Source organism: Rhinopithecus bieti, unplaced genomic scaffold (genome assembly GCF_001698545.2).
Source record: "Rhinopithecus bieti isolate Rb0 unplaced genomic scaffold, ASM169854v2 scaffold_74621, whole genome shotgun sequence".
NCBI lineage: Eukaryota > Metazoa > Chordata > Mammalia > Primates > Cercopithecidae > Rhinopithecus > Rhinopithecus bieti.
Window position 1 is genome coordinate 433,814 of NW_016827731.1, and position 15,985 is coordinate 449,798.

Sequence of the window (15,985 nt, forward strand, 5' to 3'; positions counted from 1 at the left end):
GAGTTAAGTACTTATAATTAGTATTACTACTACCATTATCACCCACAAAAATTGTTTCTTTCCTTGTCATCTGTACAGAGATCAGTCTTCAACAAGACAATAAATAGTGTCATCAAAAGGAATAATCTTCCAGTTCTGTTTCCTATAATTTCAATACTTTAACTTAAAAGAAACAGTGTTGTGGCTGGGCGTGGTAGCTCACGCCTGTAATCCCAGCACTTTGGGGGCTGAAGCAGGAGGATCACTTGAGGTCAGGAGTTCGAGACCAGCCTGGCCAACATGATAAAACCCCATCTCTACCAAAAATATAAAAAATTAGCTGGGAATAGTGGCATACACCTGTAACCCCAGCTACTCGGGAGGTTGAGGCAAGAGAATCCCTTTAACCTGGGAGGCAGAGCTTGCAGTGAACCGAGATCACGCCACTGCACTCCAGCCTGAGTGACAGAGCAAAACTCTGTCGCGGAAAAGAAAAAAAAAACAAACAACAGCCAGGTATGGTGGCTCACGCCTGTAATCCCAGCACTTGGGGAGACCGAGGCAGGCAGATCACCTGAGGTCTGGAGTTCCAGACCAGCCTGACCAACATGGAGAAACCCCGTCTCTACTAAAAATACAAAATTAGCCGGGTGTGGTGGCGCATGCCTGTAATTCCAGCTACTCAGGAGGCTGAGGCAGAAGAGTCGTTTGAACCCAGGAAGTGGAGGTTGCGGTAAGCCAAGATCACACAATTGCATCCAGCCTGGGAAACAAGAGCGAAACTCCGTCTCAACAAAACAACGACAACAACAACAAAACAGTGTTAACTATTAGGGTTTTGTTTGTTCATTTGTTTATTTTTTGAGACAGCGTCTTGCTCTGTTGCCCAGGCTGGAGTACAATGGGCGATCTTGGCTCACTGCAACCTCCGCCTCCCAGGTTCAAGAGATTCTCCTTGGCCGGGCACGGTGGCTCAGGCCTGTAATCCCAGCACTTTGGGAGGCCGAGGCGGGCAGATCATGAGGTCAAGAGATCAAGACCATCCTGGCCAACATGGTGAAACCCCGTCTCTGCTAAAAATATAAAAAATTAGCTGGGCATGGTGGCACACGCCTGTCGTCCCAGCTACTCAGGAGGCTGAGGCAGGAGAATCACTTGAACCTGGGAGGCAGAGGTTGCAGTGAGCCGAGATTGTGCCACTGCACTCCAGCCTGATGACAGAGCAAGACTTCATCTCAAAAAAAAAAAAAAAGATTCTCCTGCCTCAGCCTCCTAAGTAGATGGGATTACAGGCACCTGCCATCATGCCCAGCTAATTTTTTATTATTTTTGTAGAGACGGGACTTCACCATGTTGGCTAGGCTGGTCTTGAACCCTTGACCTAGGGTGATCTGCCTGCCTTGGCCTCCAAAAGTGCTAGGACTACAGGCATGAGCCACTGTGCCTGGCCAAGTATTAGGTTTAAACACAGATGTGGACTAATCAACAGTCTGTCTCATCTAACTGCTGTTTCTCAACTTTCACTGGTAAAACGTATAATGAAAAATTGGGGCCAGGAGTAGTGGTTCATGTCTGTAATCCCAGAACTTTGGGAGGCTGAGGTGGGTGGATCACGAGGTCAGGAGTTCGAAACCACCCTGACCAACACAGTGAAACCCCATCTTTACTGAAAATCAGCTGGGCGTAATGGTGTGTGCCTGTAATCCCTACTCAGGAGGCTGAAGCAGGAGAATTGCTTGAACCTAAGAGGCAGAGATTGCAGTGAGCAGAGATCACACCACTGCACTCCAGCCTGGGCGACAGAGTGAGACTCCGTCAAAAAAAAAAAAAATTGGAAGGAGCAGATTTAATAAGATATACATCTCCTTAGCAGTTGACAGTAATCTCTGAAATATTACATCATAAAAAATAGCATAAAACTAGGCTAAGAGTAGGCCAGAATTAGTGAGTTACCTGCAAGCAGAGGAAAAAAGGAGGTGGCCCACATTCAGCACACTTGATATAAGGCTCCATGAGGTAGGAGGAGCAGCCTCGGCAAGGTGGTTTATCAGAGGGATCATCTAGAACAAAGAGAAAACAAATGCACATTTCAGAACACTTTATGGTTATCTTAAGTGCAAAAAGGTGAAAATCCCCAAATGACCACACAAGTAGTGAGTTGAGTTGAAAATTCATGGGGACAAGATGAGCTCATTACAAATTAAAAAAAGCAAAAATTATGCTCCTTTTAATCTCAGGGCAGCAGTTCCTTTTCACACAGCATTTACATAGATATGGACCCTATCTGCAGAGAAATTTACAAGCATATATTTGTTTATTTATTTATACATTTTTAGAGACAAGGTCTTGCTCTGCCACCCAGGCTGGAGTGCAGTGGCTTGACAATAGCTCACTGTAACCTGAAACTCCTGGGCTCAAGGGATCCTCCTGCCTCAGCCTCCCAAGTAGTTAGGACTACAGGCACATGCTACCACACTTGGTTAATTTTTTGTAGAGGCGACGTCTCACCACGTTGCCCAGGCTGGTCTTGAACTTTTGGGTTCAAAGAATGTTCCTGCCTCGGCCTCTCAAAGCTCTGGGATTACAGGTATGAGCTACCACGCCCAGTCACGAACACATTTTTAACTGGAAGTTTCATAATATCCCAAACTTATTTTTCCAGGAGCATAAAATGGACACATACCTACATATACAATATAAAGAAAATCTGACAAAATGTTAACGATTGCTGAATCTAGGTAGCAAGCATATAAATAATCACTGTAGACTGGCCACGTTAGCTTACCCTGTATTTCCAGCACTTTGGGAGGCCAAGGCTGGTGCATCACCTGAGGCCAGAAGTTTGAGACCAGCCTCGCCAACATGGCGAAACCCTGTCTCTACTAAAAATACAAATAGCCAGGGATGGGGGCACAGCTTATAATCCCAGCTACTTGGGAAGTTGAGGCACAAGAATCACTTGAACCTGGAAGGCAAAGGTTGCCGTGAGCCAAGATTGTGCCACTGCACTCCAGCCTGGGCGGCAGAGCTAGACCTTGTCTCAAATAATCATCATCATCATCATCATCATCATCATCATCATCGGCTGGGCACGGAGGCTCACGCCTGTAATCCTAGCACTTTGGGAGGCTGAGGCAGGCAGATTACCTGAGCTTGGGAGTTTGAGACCAGCCTGGACGACACAGTGAAACCCTGTCTCTACTGAAAATACAAAAAAATTGGCCAGGCGCGGTGGCTCCTGCCTGCAATCCCAGCACTTTGGGAGGCCGAGGTGGGTGGATACTGAGGTGAGGAGTTCAAAACGATGGTGAAACCCCATCTCTACTAAAAATACAAAAATTAGCTGGGTGTGGCAATACACACCTGTAATCTCAGCTACTCAGGAGGCTGAGGCAGAAGAATCGTTTGAACCCAGGAGACAGAGGTTGCAGTGAGCCAAGATTGCGCTACTGCACTACAGCCTGGGCAACAGAGTGAGACTCCGCCTCAAAAAAAAAAAAAAAAAAAAAAATTTTAGCCAAGCATGGTGGTGTGCACCTGTAGTCCCAGCTACGCAGGCGCCTAAGGCAGGAGAACTGCTTGAACCCGGGAGGCGGAGGTTGCAGTGATCCGAGATCGCGCCACTGCACTCCAGTGTCGGCGACAGAGACAGACTCCGTCTCCAAACAAAATAAATAAATTTAAAAAAAAAATCATCATCACTGTACTGTTCTTTTGACTTTTCTATTTAAGTTTAAAATTTTTCATAACAAAAAGTTGGGGCAAAAAAGAGACAACTCCTTTAATTTTATTTTTTTGAGATAGGGTCTCACTCTGTCACCAAGGCTGAAGTGTGGTTGCACGATCATGCCTCAATGTAGCCTCAACCTCCCAGGCTCAAGTGAGCCTCCCACCTCAGCCTCCTAACTAGCAGGGACTACAGGCACAAGCCACCACACCTGGGTAATTGTTTAAAATGTATTTTCTATAGAGACAGAGTTTCACTATGTTGCCTGGGCTGGTCTTGAATTCCTGGGCTCAAACAATCGTAGGAATTTGAGCTGCCTCAGCTTCCTAAAGTGTTGGGATTACAGGTATGAGCCACCACACTCAGGTAGTATCTAAATACGTCTCCTCTAAACACGTCTTGGAATATACTATTTTATATTTGAGTTCGGATTTTTTTTTTCTTGAGACAGGGTCTTCTTGAGACAGGATCTTGGACTGTCGCCCAGGCTGGAGTGCAGTGGCGTGATCATGGCTCACTGTGGCTTCAATCTCCCCAGGCTCAGGTGATCCTCCCACCTCAGCCTCCCAAGAAGAGGTACAGACTTGTACCATTGTGCCTGGCTCAATTTTTAATTTTTGTAGAGACAGGGTCTCACTATGTTGCCCACGCTGGTTTTAAGAAGTCCTCCTGCCTCAGCTTCCCAAAGTGGTGGAATTATAGGTGTGAGCCACTGCACCTGGTTCTGAGTGGGAATTTAAACCCAGAAAGCTTCCTCCCTTTTTCCCATGGTAAGTACATAACACAGTACATCTTCTACTCCAATGACAGTGGTATGTCTCCAAACTGTTAAGACAAGGAGTACAATCCAAACTCTCAAAATCATAAAATGCAGATATATGTGTCCTTGGTTGCCCCAAACTTGGCCTCTAGAGTCATGGCAACCTACCAAATTGTTCTCTATGATCAATCACAAGAATCTAAGAGAAGAAAGGCTTTGAAGGTAGATGAAGGAATTTAATTTGTTCAGCCTGGAACAGGATTTCTCACATTCTCTAACAGTATTTGCCTCCCTAAAGTCCAAGAAACATTCTTCAAGGTACCTTTCCCTCTTCCAAGTGATGATCACTGTTCTCTTTATTTGTTTTTAAGAAGATATAGAGGGTGGGCATGGTGGCTCAAACCTATAATCCCAGCACTTTGGGAAGCTGAGGTGGGTGGATCACTTTAGCTCAGGAGTTCAAGACTAACCTGACCAGCATGGCAAAACCCCATCTCCACTAAAAATACAAAAATTAGCCAGGTAGCGGGCGCCTGTAATCTCAGCTACTCAGGAGGCTGAGGCAGGAGAATTGCTTGAATCCGCGAGGTAGAGACTGCAGTAAGCTGAGATTGCGCCATTGCACTCCAGCCTGGGTGACAAGAGCAAAACTCTATCTCAAAAAAAAAAAAAAAAAAAAAAGACACAGAAGAAAATGACAAAAGAAAAAAAATGTACTCCTAGCAGTAGCTTTCAATTCAATATATGAAACTGCAGCTACTCCATTGCCCCCATTTTAAATTTTAACACAGAAGAACAAATCTTGCTATGTTGCTCAGGCTGGTCTCAAACTCCCAGCCTCAAGTGATCCTCCTGCCCCAGCCTCCCAAAGTACTGTGATTACAGGAGTGAGCCACTACGCTGTGCCAAAAATTGTTGTATATTAAGTGATAGATGCCAGCTTCTACCAAGCTACCCTCTTCCTCACTTCCTGTTAATAAGCTTGCTTCTCTCTTGCCTCCAACTTCCTATTTTTAAAAAAGGCATCAGCCATTGAGCAAAGTGTTTTTTTTTGTTTTTTTTGAGATGGAGTCTCGCTCTGTCGTCCAGGTTGGAGTGCAGTGGCATGACCTTGGCTCACTGCAACCTCCGCCTCCTGGATTCAGGTGATTCTTCTCCCTCAGCCTCCCGAGCAGCTGGGACTACAGGCGCACACCACCACGGCCGGCTAATTTTTTATACTTTTAGTAGAGACGGGGTTTCACCATATTGGCCAGGCTGGTCTCGAACTCCTGAAAAGTGGTCTTTATTTATTGTTTTGTTGAGACAGTGTCTCACTCTGGTTACCCAGGCTGCAGTGCAATGGCTTGATCTCAGGTCACTGAAACCTCAGTCTCCCACGTTCAAGCAATTCTCATGCCTCAGCCTCCCAAGTAGCTAGGATTACATGTATGTGCACTATGCCCAGCTAAATTCTGTATTTTTAGTAGAGGGGGGGGTTTCCCCATGTTGCCCAGGCTGGCCTTGAACTCCTGGATTCACACAATCCACCTGGCTTAGCCTCCCAAAGTGCTAGAATTGCAGGCCCAAAGTGATTTTTTAAATCCTTATGTCAAAAAGCGATTACTGGGCGGGGCACGGTGGCTCATGCAGGTAATTCCAGCATTTTGGGAGACCAAGGTGGGTGGATCACTTGAGCTCAGGAGTTCGAGACCAGCCTGGGGAATATGGTGAAACCCCGTCTCTAAAAAAAAAAAAAAAAATACATAAAATTAGGCACACGCTTGGTGGTCCCAGCTATACGGAGGCCTGAGGTAGGAGGATCACTTGAGCTGAGGAGGTCGAGGCTGCAGTGAGCCATGAGCACGCCACTGCACTCCAGCCTGGGTAAGAAAGCTAGACCCTGTCTCGAAAAGAAAAAAAAAAGGAATTACTTTGTAAAAGTAATCCAATTTATAGTTCTTAACATTCCAAACAATAAAACTGTAAAGTATGTCATCCACAATTAGCATTTTGAAAAATATTTTTCCAACTTTTCTTCTATATAATATAGTACAAATATTCAACAAAGGTAGAGGTTGGGCTCAGGGGGTCACGCCTGTAACCCCAGCACTTTGGGAGGAAAAGGCAGGATGATTGCTTGAGCTTAGGAGTTCAAGGCCACCCTGGGCAAGACGCTGCCTCTACCAAAAATAATAAAAAGAAAAAATAGCCAGGCACGGTGGCCCACACCTATAATCCCAGCACTTTGGGAGGCTGAGCTGGGTGGATCACCCGAGGTTAGGAGTTCAAGACCAGCCTGGCGAACATGGTGAAACCCAACCCCTACTAAAAATACAAAAATTAGCTGGATGTGATGGTGCGTGCCTGTAATCCCAGCTACTCAGGAGGCTGAGGCAGGAGAATCACTCGAACCCAGGAGGCTGAGGTTGCAGTGAGCCGAGATCACACCACTGCATTCCAGCCTGGGTGACAAGAGCAAAACTCCATCTCAAAAAAGAAAAAAAAAGAAAAAAAAGTGGAATATCATACGTGATGTTTTGTAGCCTGTTTTTTCACTTTACAATATATTGTGGACATCTTTTCACGACAACACACATTGACCTTCCTTGTTCTTTCTAATGGATAAATAACATTCCATTGTATCAATTATATTATATAACCTAATTTTACTCAACTCCCCTCTAGGGAGACATTTGGAAATCTGAGGAGGTAACTTTTCATTGCCACAATGACTAGAGAGCCCCACTGGCATTCTGCAGGCCCCTAAAACAGGGATTCTAGATATCCTACAATGCTCAATACATTCTAATAAAAACTGACTTTTTTGTGTGTCCTGTGCAACTTTCAAATGTCCCACCATTCAAGTAAATGAAAAACCTCATATGACCTAGAACCTAATTCCATGTTATATATAAAGCAAAGTATTTTCAACAGTTTTAACATGCACTGAAATTTCCAGAAAGGCAATTGTATATAACTCTAGAGGAGAATGTATTTTGTTTTGTTCAGAACATTTGGTTATTCTAGCTTGTGGTGTTTCTTAGTCACCAACATGACACACTTGAATCATTCTGCATTTGTATATGCACAGTGATGCAACATACAGGTACAAGTATTTAGTACTTAAATCATGTCTTCTATCGTAATCATGTCTAAACATATTGAGATACATACTGCTATTATAAATTGCACTGTTTTACTATAAATTACTTCTCTTGTATTTATCTCTTTTATTATAGTTAGGGCATTATTATTTTTATTTTTTGAAATTATGTATGCCAGGCATGGTAGGTCATGCCTGTAATCCCAGCACTTTGGGAGGCCAAGGCAGGTAGACGACTTGAGGCCAGAAGTTCAAGACCAGCCTGGTCAACATGGCGAAATCCCATCTCTACTAAAAATACAAAAATTGTCTGGGCCTGGTGATGCATGCCTGTAGTCCTAGCTACTCGGGAGGCTGCGGCATGAGAATCACTTGAACCCAGGAGGCAGCGGTGGCAGTGAGCTGAGATTATGCCACTGCACTCTAGCATGGGCAACACAGCAAGACTTTGTCTCAATAAAAAAAAAAAAGAAATCATGTATGTATGTAGACATATTGTCTATGTATTTTACTTCCGAATAGTAAACTTGGCTGATGGTAAACTCTGCCTCCCAGACTCAGTGATCCTCCCACCTCAGCCTCCCTAGTACCTGGGACTACAGGTGCATGCCACCACGCCCAGTTAATTTTTTTTTTTTTGAGACGGAGTCTTGCTCTGTCTCCTAGGCTGGAGTGTAGTGGCGCGATCTCAGCTCACTGCAGCCTCCGCCTCCCAAGTTCAAGTGATTCTCCTGCCTCAGCCTCCAAAGTAGCTGGGATTACACCCACCACCACACCCGGCTAATTTTTGTATTTTCTGTAGAGGCGGGGTTTCACCATGTTGGCCAGGCTGGTCTCAAACTACTGAGCTCTAGAGATCCGTCTGCCTCAGCCTCCCAGAGTGCTGGGATTACAGTCATAAGCCACTGTGCCTGGTCTCTTGTATGTACATTTCACATCTGTTCCACAGGGTATATATTTTCCTAGAATTGTTGAGTGTACAGTTACTGAGCATTTTTTAGGTTTTTGATACACAGAGCCCAATTGTCCTTCAAAAGGTATTTCAAAATTTTTTAAAACCTAAGAGAAAGGCTTTTTATTTATCTATTTTTTTCACTGAGGTAACAGGAAACGAGAGTTTTTTGTTTTTTGTTTTTGTTTTTTTTTGAGGCGGACTCTTGTTCTGTCGCAAGGCTGGCAGGTTGGAGTACAGTGGTGCGATCTTGGCTCACTGCAACCTCTGCCTCCCGGGTTCAATAGATTCTCCTGCCTCAGCCTCTCAAGCAGTTGGGACTATAGGCGGGCACCACCACGCCCAACTAATTTTTGTGTTTTCAGTAGAGACGGCGTTTCACCACGTTGGCCAGGGTGGTCTAGATCTCTTGACCTCATGATCCGCCTGCCTTGGCCTCCCAAAGTGCTGGGATTACAACAGGTGTGAGCCCCCATGCGTGGCCAAGAGAGGCTTTTTCAAAATCCAGGGGCAATAAAGGGTTAATAAACTTGACTACATTAATAAAAACAAAACAAAAAACTTTTTTGGCAAAAACACCATAAGGAAAGTAAAAAAGTAAGTAAGGCAACATTTGTAAACATATTAGAAAAAAAGCACTGAAATCCCTAGTATACAAACAACTTTTAAAAATTAAGAGGGAGGCCAAGGTGGGCAGATCACCTGAGGTTGGGAGTTCAAGACCAGCCCGGCCAACATGAAGGAAACCCCGTCTCTACTAAAAATACAAAAATTAGCTGGGCATGGCAGCGTGTGCCTGTAATCCCAGCTACCAGGGATGCTGAGGCAGGAGAATCGCTTGAATCCAGGAGACAGAGGTTGCAGTGAGCCGAGATCGCACCATTGTACTCCAGCCTGGGCAACAAGAGCGAAACTCCGTTTGAAAAAAAAAAAAATTGAGAGGGAGAATAAAAGACCAAAGATCCTGCTGCAAAAGACACAAAGATAATTTGGGAAAAAAGACACAAACTGGCCTTATGAAAAAGTGCTCAGCTTTATTCATAAGATAAAAATTAGAACTACCCTGACATATAATTTCTCACCCATCAGATTGGCAAAAGTTTCAATGCCTGACAATATAATTAGTCAGGCTGTGGGAAAATAGACACTCTTTTTTTTTTTTTTTTTTTTTTTGAGAAGGAGTTTCACTCTTGTCGCCCAGGCTGGAGTGCAGTGGTACAATCTTGGCTCACTGCAACCTCTGCCTCCCAGGTTCAAGCGATTCTCCTGCCTCAGCCTCCTGAGTAGCTGGGATTACAGGGACACACTGCCATACCCAGCTAATTTTTGCATTTTTAGTAGAGGCTTCACCATGTTGGTCAGGCTAGTCTCAAACTCCTGACCTCATTATCCACCCGCCTCAGCCTCCCAAAGCGCTGGGATTACAGGCCTGAGCCACCGCGCCCAGCCCGGGCACTCTTACATATCACTGGTGGGAATACAAAATAGTACAACTCATATAGAGGGGGATTATCTTTTGACCCAGCAATCTCACTTCTAGGAATTTTTTACCATGAATATACATTTCCAATAACACAAAAACATACATGTCCAAGGTTATATATTAAAATATTAGATGTAATTGCAAAATACTACTTAGATGTCCAAGTATAAGCAATTTGAATAATAATATATCTACACAATGAAGTATTACGCAACTATAAAAAACAGAATGAGGACAATCTCTACCAACTAATATAGTATTTCCAGGAGATACTATTTAGTGGGGAAAAAAAGTACAATCCTGGTGCTGATTGAAGAATTTTCTTAAAAGTACAAAATAATATATATATATATATATAAAACGCTATCTTTCCTGTAAGAAATTAGAGGCCAGGCGCGGTGGCTTGTGCCTATAATCCCAGTACTTTGGGAGGCCCCGGCAAGTGGATCACCTGAGATCGGGAGTTCAAGACCAGCCTGGCCAACATGGTGAAACCCCGTCTCTACTAAAATACAAAATTAGCTGGGTGTGGTGGCAGATACCTGTAATCCCAGCTACTTGGGAGGTTGAGGCAGGAGAATCACCTGAATCCAGGAGGCGGAGGTTGCAGTAAGCTGAGATCGCAGCACTGCACTCCAGCCTGGGTGACAAGAGTGAAACGCTGTCTCAAAAGAAAAGAGAAAAGAAAAAGAAAAAAATGAGTAAAAAACAATCCTCTCATCTTTGCTAAAAGGATTAAGGGACAGATTAAACCAGAAGACAATGAAGTTGGTAAGTACAAGGGGTTGAGGGCAGGGGATAATGGAATTAATTGTGCTGATTTTGGGAGCCAGGGTTCTCACTGAGAAGAGACATATGAATAAGGAATTAATGCAGACAAGAAAAAAGCCTATGATGATGAATTAGAGGTATTAATGTGAACTGCTGATTTCCTAAAAAGAAGTATATGTGTATGTAAATGTGTATGTGTGTATGTATACTGGCATATATGTATACAGCACGTAACACGCATATATTTCCTAGTTCTGTCAGCCAAAAGGGCCAAGATGCAAAAATATTCCAGTAGATAAAAAGATCTTGGTCTCCGACATGACTCCCTTGTAAAAGCACCAGGACTCCTCAGAGAAGTGGCTGATTCCAGGGCAGGGGAGGTACAGGATGCACTTGGAGTATTTAGTTATGCCAAAAAGGATGGAGATGCTAAAAAGAAAAAAATATGATGAGGGTATGCTATAAGGATATAGGAGCCCATTTGAAGGGACTCCCAGTGGCCAAATTTGGAATAATCCGAGAACCTAGCTAATTATGTATGCTAATAAATCATAAATTATTGAAAAAATAGGAATTCCTGTGTCCATAATAAGTAAAAAAGTGAACAGATAAAGAAAATGTAGTACATATACACCACAGAATACTATGCAGCCATAAAAAAGTAATGAGATCACATACTTTGCAGCAACATGGATGGAGCTGGAGGTCATTATCCTATGCAAACTAACACAGGAAGAGAAAATCAAATACCCTCTGATCTCACTTACAAGTAGTAGCTAAAAAAACAAGAACACATGGACACAAAAAGGGGAAGAGAAACCAGTGCCTTCTTGAGGGTGAACTGTGGGAGGAGGGAGAGGATCCAAAACTACCTCTCGAGTGCTATGCTTATTATCTTGGTGACAAAATAATTTGTATACAAAACCCCTGTGACAAGCAGTTTACCTATATAACAACCCTGCACATGTACCCCAGAACCTAAAATAAAAACTAAAAATGCTAACTAGTAAATGTGGAGAGAGCACTAGATTTGCGGGGGGGGAATCATCTTTTTGCAACCTTAATAGTAAAGATTGGGCCAGGCATGGTGGCTTACGCCTATAATCCCAACACACTGGGAGGCCAAGGTGGGGACATTGCTTGAGCCCAGGAATTCAAGACTCCAGTGGGCTATGATTGTGCCACTGCACTCCAGCCTGGGTGATAGAGTGAGACCCCATCTCTTAAAAATAAAAAAAATTTTAAAATTACATATATATACAAACATACACAGAGAGAGAGAGAGAGTGCACGCAAATGACGAAGCAGATGGAGTAAAAGGTTAACAAAAGTTATGTGGGTATTGTTTGTATTCTTATTCTTGCAACTTAAGTTTGAAATTATTTCCAAAAAGAAGTTTAACAATTATTTTGGACACAGAGTTGAGGTAACTGTAAACTGAAACACTCCCAGCATTGGAGCAGTCCACTCAGATTTCTCCATATGTAAAATGAAAGAGTTGAACTAGATGTATCTGAAGACTCCATTCTCTCCTAAATTTATATAAGGAGTGTGACCAAAGAGTAAATTAGAGCTTCTTTAAGAAATTGTTCTGTCAGGCTGGGAGCAGTGGCTCACGCTTGTAATCCCAGCACTTTGGGAGGCTGAGGCTGGTGGATCACCCGAGGTCAGGAGTTCAAGACCAGTCTGACTAACAAGGTGAAACCCTGTCTCTACTAAAAATACAAAAATTAGCCGTGTGTGGTGGCGGGTGCCTGTACTCCCAGCTACTCGGGAGGCTGAGACAGGATAATTGCTTGAACCCAGGAGGCAGAGGTTGCAGTGAGCCGAGATCATGCCACTGCACTCCAGCCTGGGCGATGTAGCAAGACTCCAGCTCGAAAAAACCACGAATTGTTGAAGAGGAAAAACACCCAAAAAGTACTTTTCTGATTCTTCTCATTGGGATACTACCAAACATCTAACAATGGAATTTCTATTTCTGCCAAATCTCATATATTCAGAATCAGGGAAAAAGAGCAGTATGGTTTTTATTTTTTATTTTTTGCGACAGATTCTTGCTCTTGTCACCCAGGCTGGAGTGCAGTGGCATTATCTTGGCTTACTGCAGCCTCTGCCCCCTGGGTTCAAGCAATTCTCCTGCCTCAGCCTCCCAAGTAGCTGGGATTATAGGCATGCGCCACCACCCCCAGTTAATTTTTGAATTATCAGTACAGACGGCGTTTCACCTTGTTGGCAAGGCTGGTCTCAAACTCCTGACCTCATGATCTGCCTGCCTCGAACTCCCAAAGTGCTGGGATTACAGGTGTGAGCCACCGCGCCTGGCCAGTCTAATTTTTTTATCCATAGTTAATGGCTACTTGAATTTACTTCACACGTACTCCATAATTCTCTACATTATTCTACTGTGGTTTACTCTTAGAAACAAGTTCCACACCAAGGGGGAGGTGGGGTGATATTTCCTTTATCTTACCACTGACACATTTCTTATCAAGGTGCCTGAACATGTTATTGGTCTAAACAGAAATCCCATGACTTTTCTAGGTTTAACTATGGTTAATCAGAATATGCCTGGTCCATCTCAGCTTCATTTTCTTTCTTTTTTTTTTCTTTTTTTGAGACGGAGTCTCGCTCTGTCGCCCAAGCTGGAGTGCAGTGGCAGGATCTCGGCTCACTGCAACCTCCGCCTCCCGGGTTCATGCCATTCTCCTGCCTCAGCCTCCCGAGTAGCTGGGACTACAGGTGCCTGCCACCACGCCCAGCTAATTTTTTCTATTTTTTAGTAGAGATGGGAGTTTCACCATGTTAGCCTGGATGGTCTCCATCTCCAGACCTCGTGATCCACCTGCCTCAGCCTCCCAAAGTGCTGGGATTACAGGCGTGAGCCACGGCGCCCGGCCGCTTCATTTTCTTCTAAGACCCAGGATCATATCTTTGTGTCATGTGTTCAATATGGGTAATCAATATGTATTAGTTGATTTTATTTTGATACTCATAATTCCCTTAGAATCAGAGTCAAAGGGCTTTACTCCCTAACTTCATTGTTTATTTTTCTTCCTTGATCAACTTCCACTCCAGTTTGCTATTAATAGTCACCTGAAGGCCAGGAGTGGTGGCTCACACTTGTAATCCCAGCACTTTGGGAGCCCGAGGTGGGCGGATCACCTGAGGTCGGGAGTTCAAGACCAGCCTGGCCAACATGGTGAAAGCCTATCTCTACTGAAAAAAAAAAAAAATTAGCTGGGTGTGGTGGTGTGCGCCTGTAGTCCCAGTTACTCTCAGGAGGCTGAGGCTGGAGAATCATTTAAAGCCGGGAAGCAGAGGTTGCAGTGAGCCGAGATCATGTCACTGCACTCCAGCCTAGGCGACAGAGGGAAAGTCCATCTCAATAAAATACTAATAATAAGTCACCTGAGACTTGTTCCCACTGTACTTACTGCTAAAGGAACCCAAACGGTCCATTCCCTAATAGGCAACAAGTGCTGCTTTGGTCTTCCTCAGCGCAAAACTTCTTCAAGACTTCAGAACCGGCCAACACATACAACGAAGCTTTCCTGTGAGCAAACAAAAGTGGCACATGGATCAGAAAATCACTCAAAGGGACACGATAAAGAGAAGGTATACAACATACTCAGCTCTGCCACATCTTAGCTTTGTAATGCTGAAAAATTATTCTACCTCTGAAAACCTGTTTCTTCCTCTGTAAAGTGGGTATAATAGTGCCTACCTTCCAAAGTTGTGAGAATTAAATGTCATAATCAAATATCATAATCCATATAAATAATGTAGCATGGTACCTGGTCCTTTGTAAATGCTACATATTTCTTTTTTTTTATGAAGAAGGATTTGGGTCTGTGGGGCAGGGAGGGTGGAAGGGGCAAATGCTATATATTTCTAATAAACAACTGTTGGCTTTCTCTACTCAGCATCATTTCTCTCCTTAGCCACCATCTTTATTTGGGAAACTGACCCTCCCACATTTCATGTGGTACTGGTGGGGCTGCCAATCACAATACCCCATTCCCCACCCCTGACAAAAGCTAAAGCAACCAGGTCTCTTCTTCCAGAAATCTGGATCTTGAGTAACACATGAAAGGACAGAAGGCAGCTGGAGCTCAGTCATTCACTAGAATTCATTCCAAGAATTCAGTCCATGTGCTCTGGCTGTTGAGATCCCTAGCCCCAGGTGGTTCAACTGTTTAACTCTTCTCTCATTTCTCTATTTTTAATAAACTTTAATAAACTCAACTTTAATAATAAATCTGAACAAGTTTCTGTAAGTAGAAACCAAAAAACCCTATCTATTACAACATACATTTGTTCCTTACAAATGTAACAGGGCCAGGCACAGTGGCTCATGCCTGTAATCCCAGCACTCTGGGAGGCTGAGGTGGTAGGATTACTAGGGCCCAGGAGTTCAAGACCAGCCTGGGCAACATAGGGAGACCCCATCTCTTTAAAAAAAGTTAACTGGGTACAGAGGCCCATGCCCATGGTCCCAGCTACTCAGAAGGATGAGGTGGAACACTTGGGCCTGGGAGGTCGAGGATGCAGTGAGCCACCACTGCACTCCAGCTTGGAGGACAGACCAAATCTCTTTTTCTTTTTCTTTTTTTTGGATATAGAGTCTGGCTCTGTTGCCCAGGCTGGAGTACTCACTGCAACCTCTGCCTCCCAGGTTCAAGGGATTCTCATTCTCCATTTGGTTCTCATTTTTGTTTCTTGTGTCTTGTGCCTCAGTCTCCTGAGTAGCTGGGATTACAAGCATGTGCCACCACCACACCTGGATAATTGTTTTGCATTTTTTGGAGAGACAGGGTTTCACCATGTTGGTCAGGCTGGTCTCGAACTCCTGGCCTCAAGTGATCCGCCCACCTTGGCCTCCAAAAGTGCTGGAGTGCTAGGATTACAGGTGTGAGCCGCCATGCCTGACCCAAAGTATCTTCTTTGAAGCAGAAATGAAATAATGTTTTACACTAAGTCAAAAAATAACCCTTCTTCTGTATACTCACAGCTGTTTTTTTGTTTTTGTGTGTGTGTGTGTGTGTGTGTGTGTGTTTTGAGACTAAGTCCTGCTCTTGTTACCTAGGCTGGAGTGCAATGGCACGATCTCGGCTCACTGCAACCTCCGCCTCCCAGGTTCAAGTCAGGCTCAGTCTCCCAAAGTAGCTGGGATTACAGGCGCCAGCCACTACACCCGGCTAATTTTTGCATTTTTAGTAGAGATG

The 15,985-nt window shown here is 44.0% G+C and overlaps 1 protein-coding gene across 1 annotated transcript in view; it reads right to left on the minus strand.

Annotated features, from left to right (window-relative positions):
- Positions 1-15,985, minus strand: part of TADA2A (transcriptional adaptor 2A) — a 73,686-nt gene that overhangs the window by 54,697 nt on the left and 3,004 nt on the right. The window contains exons 2-3 of the mRNA XM_017864106.1: positions 14,195-14,311; positions 1,933-2,039 (exon numbers count right to left, since the gene is read on the minus strand). Of these exons, the coding sequence (XP_017719595.1) occupies positions 1,933-2,039; positions 14,195-14,219 (132 nt within the window). The 5' untranslated portion in view covers positions 14,220-14,311. The remainder of the gene's footprint in view (positions 1-1,932; positions 2,040-14,194; positions 14,312-15,985) is intronic.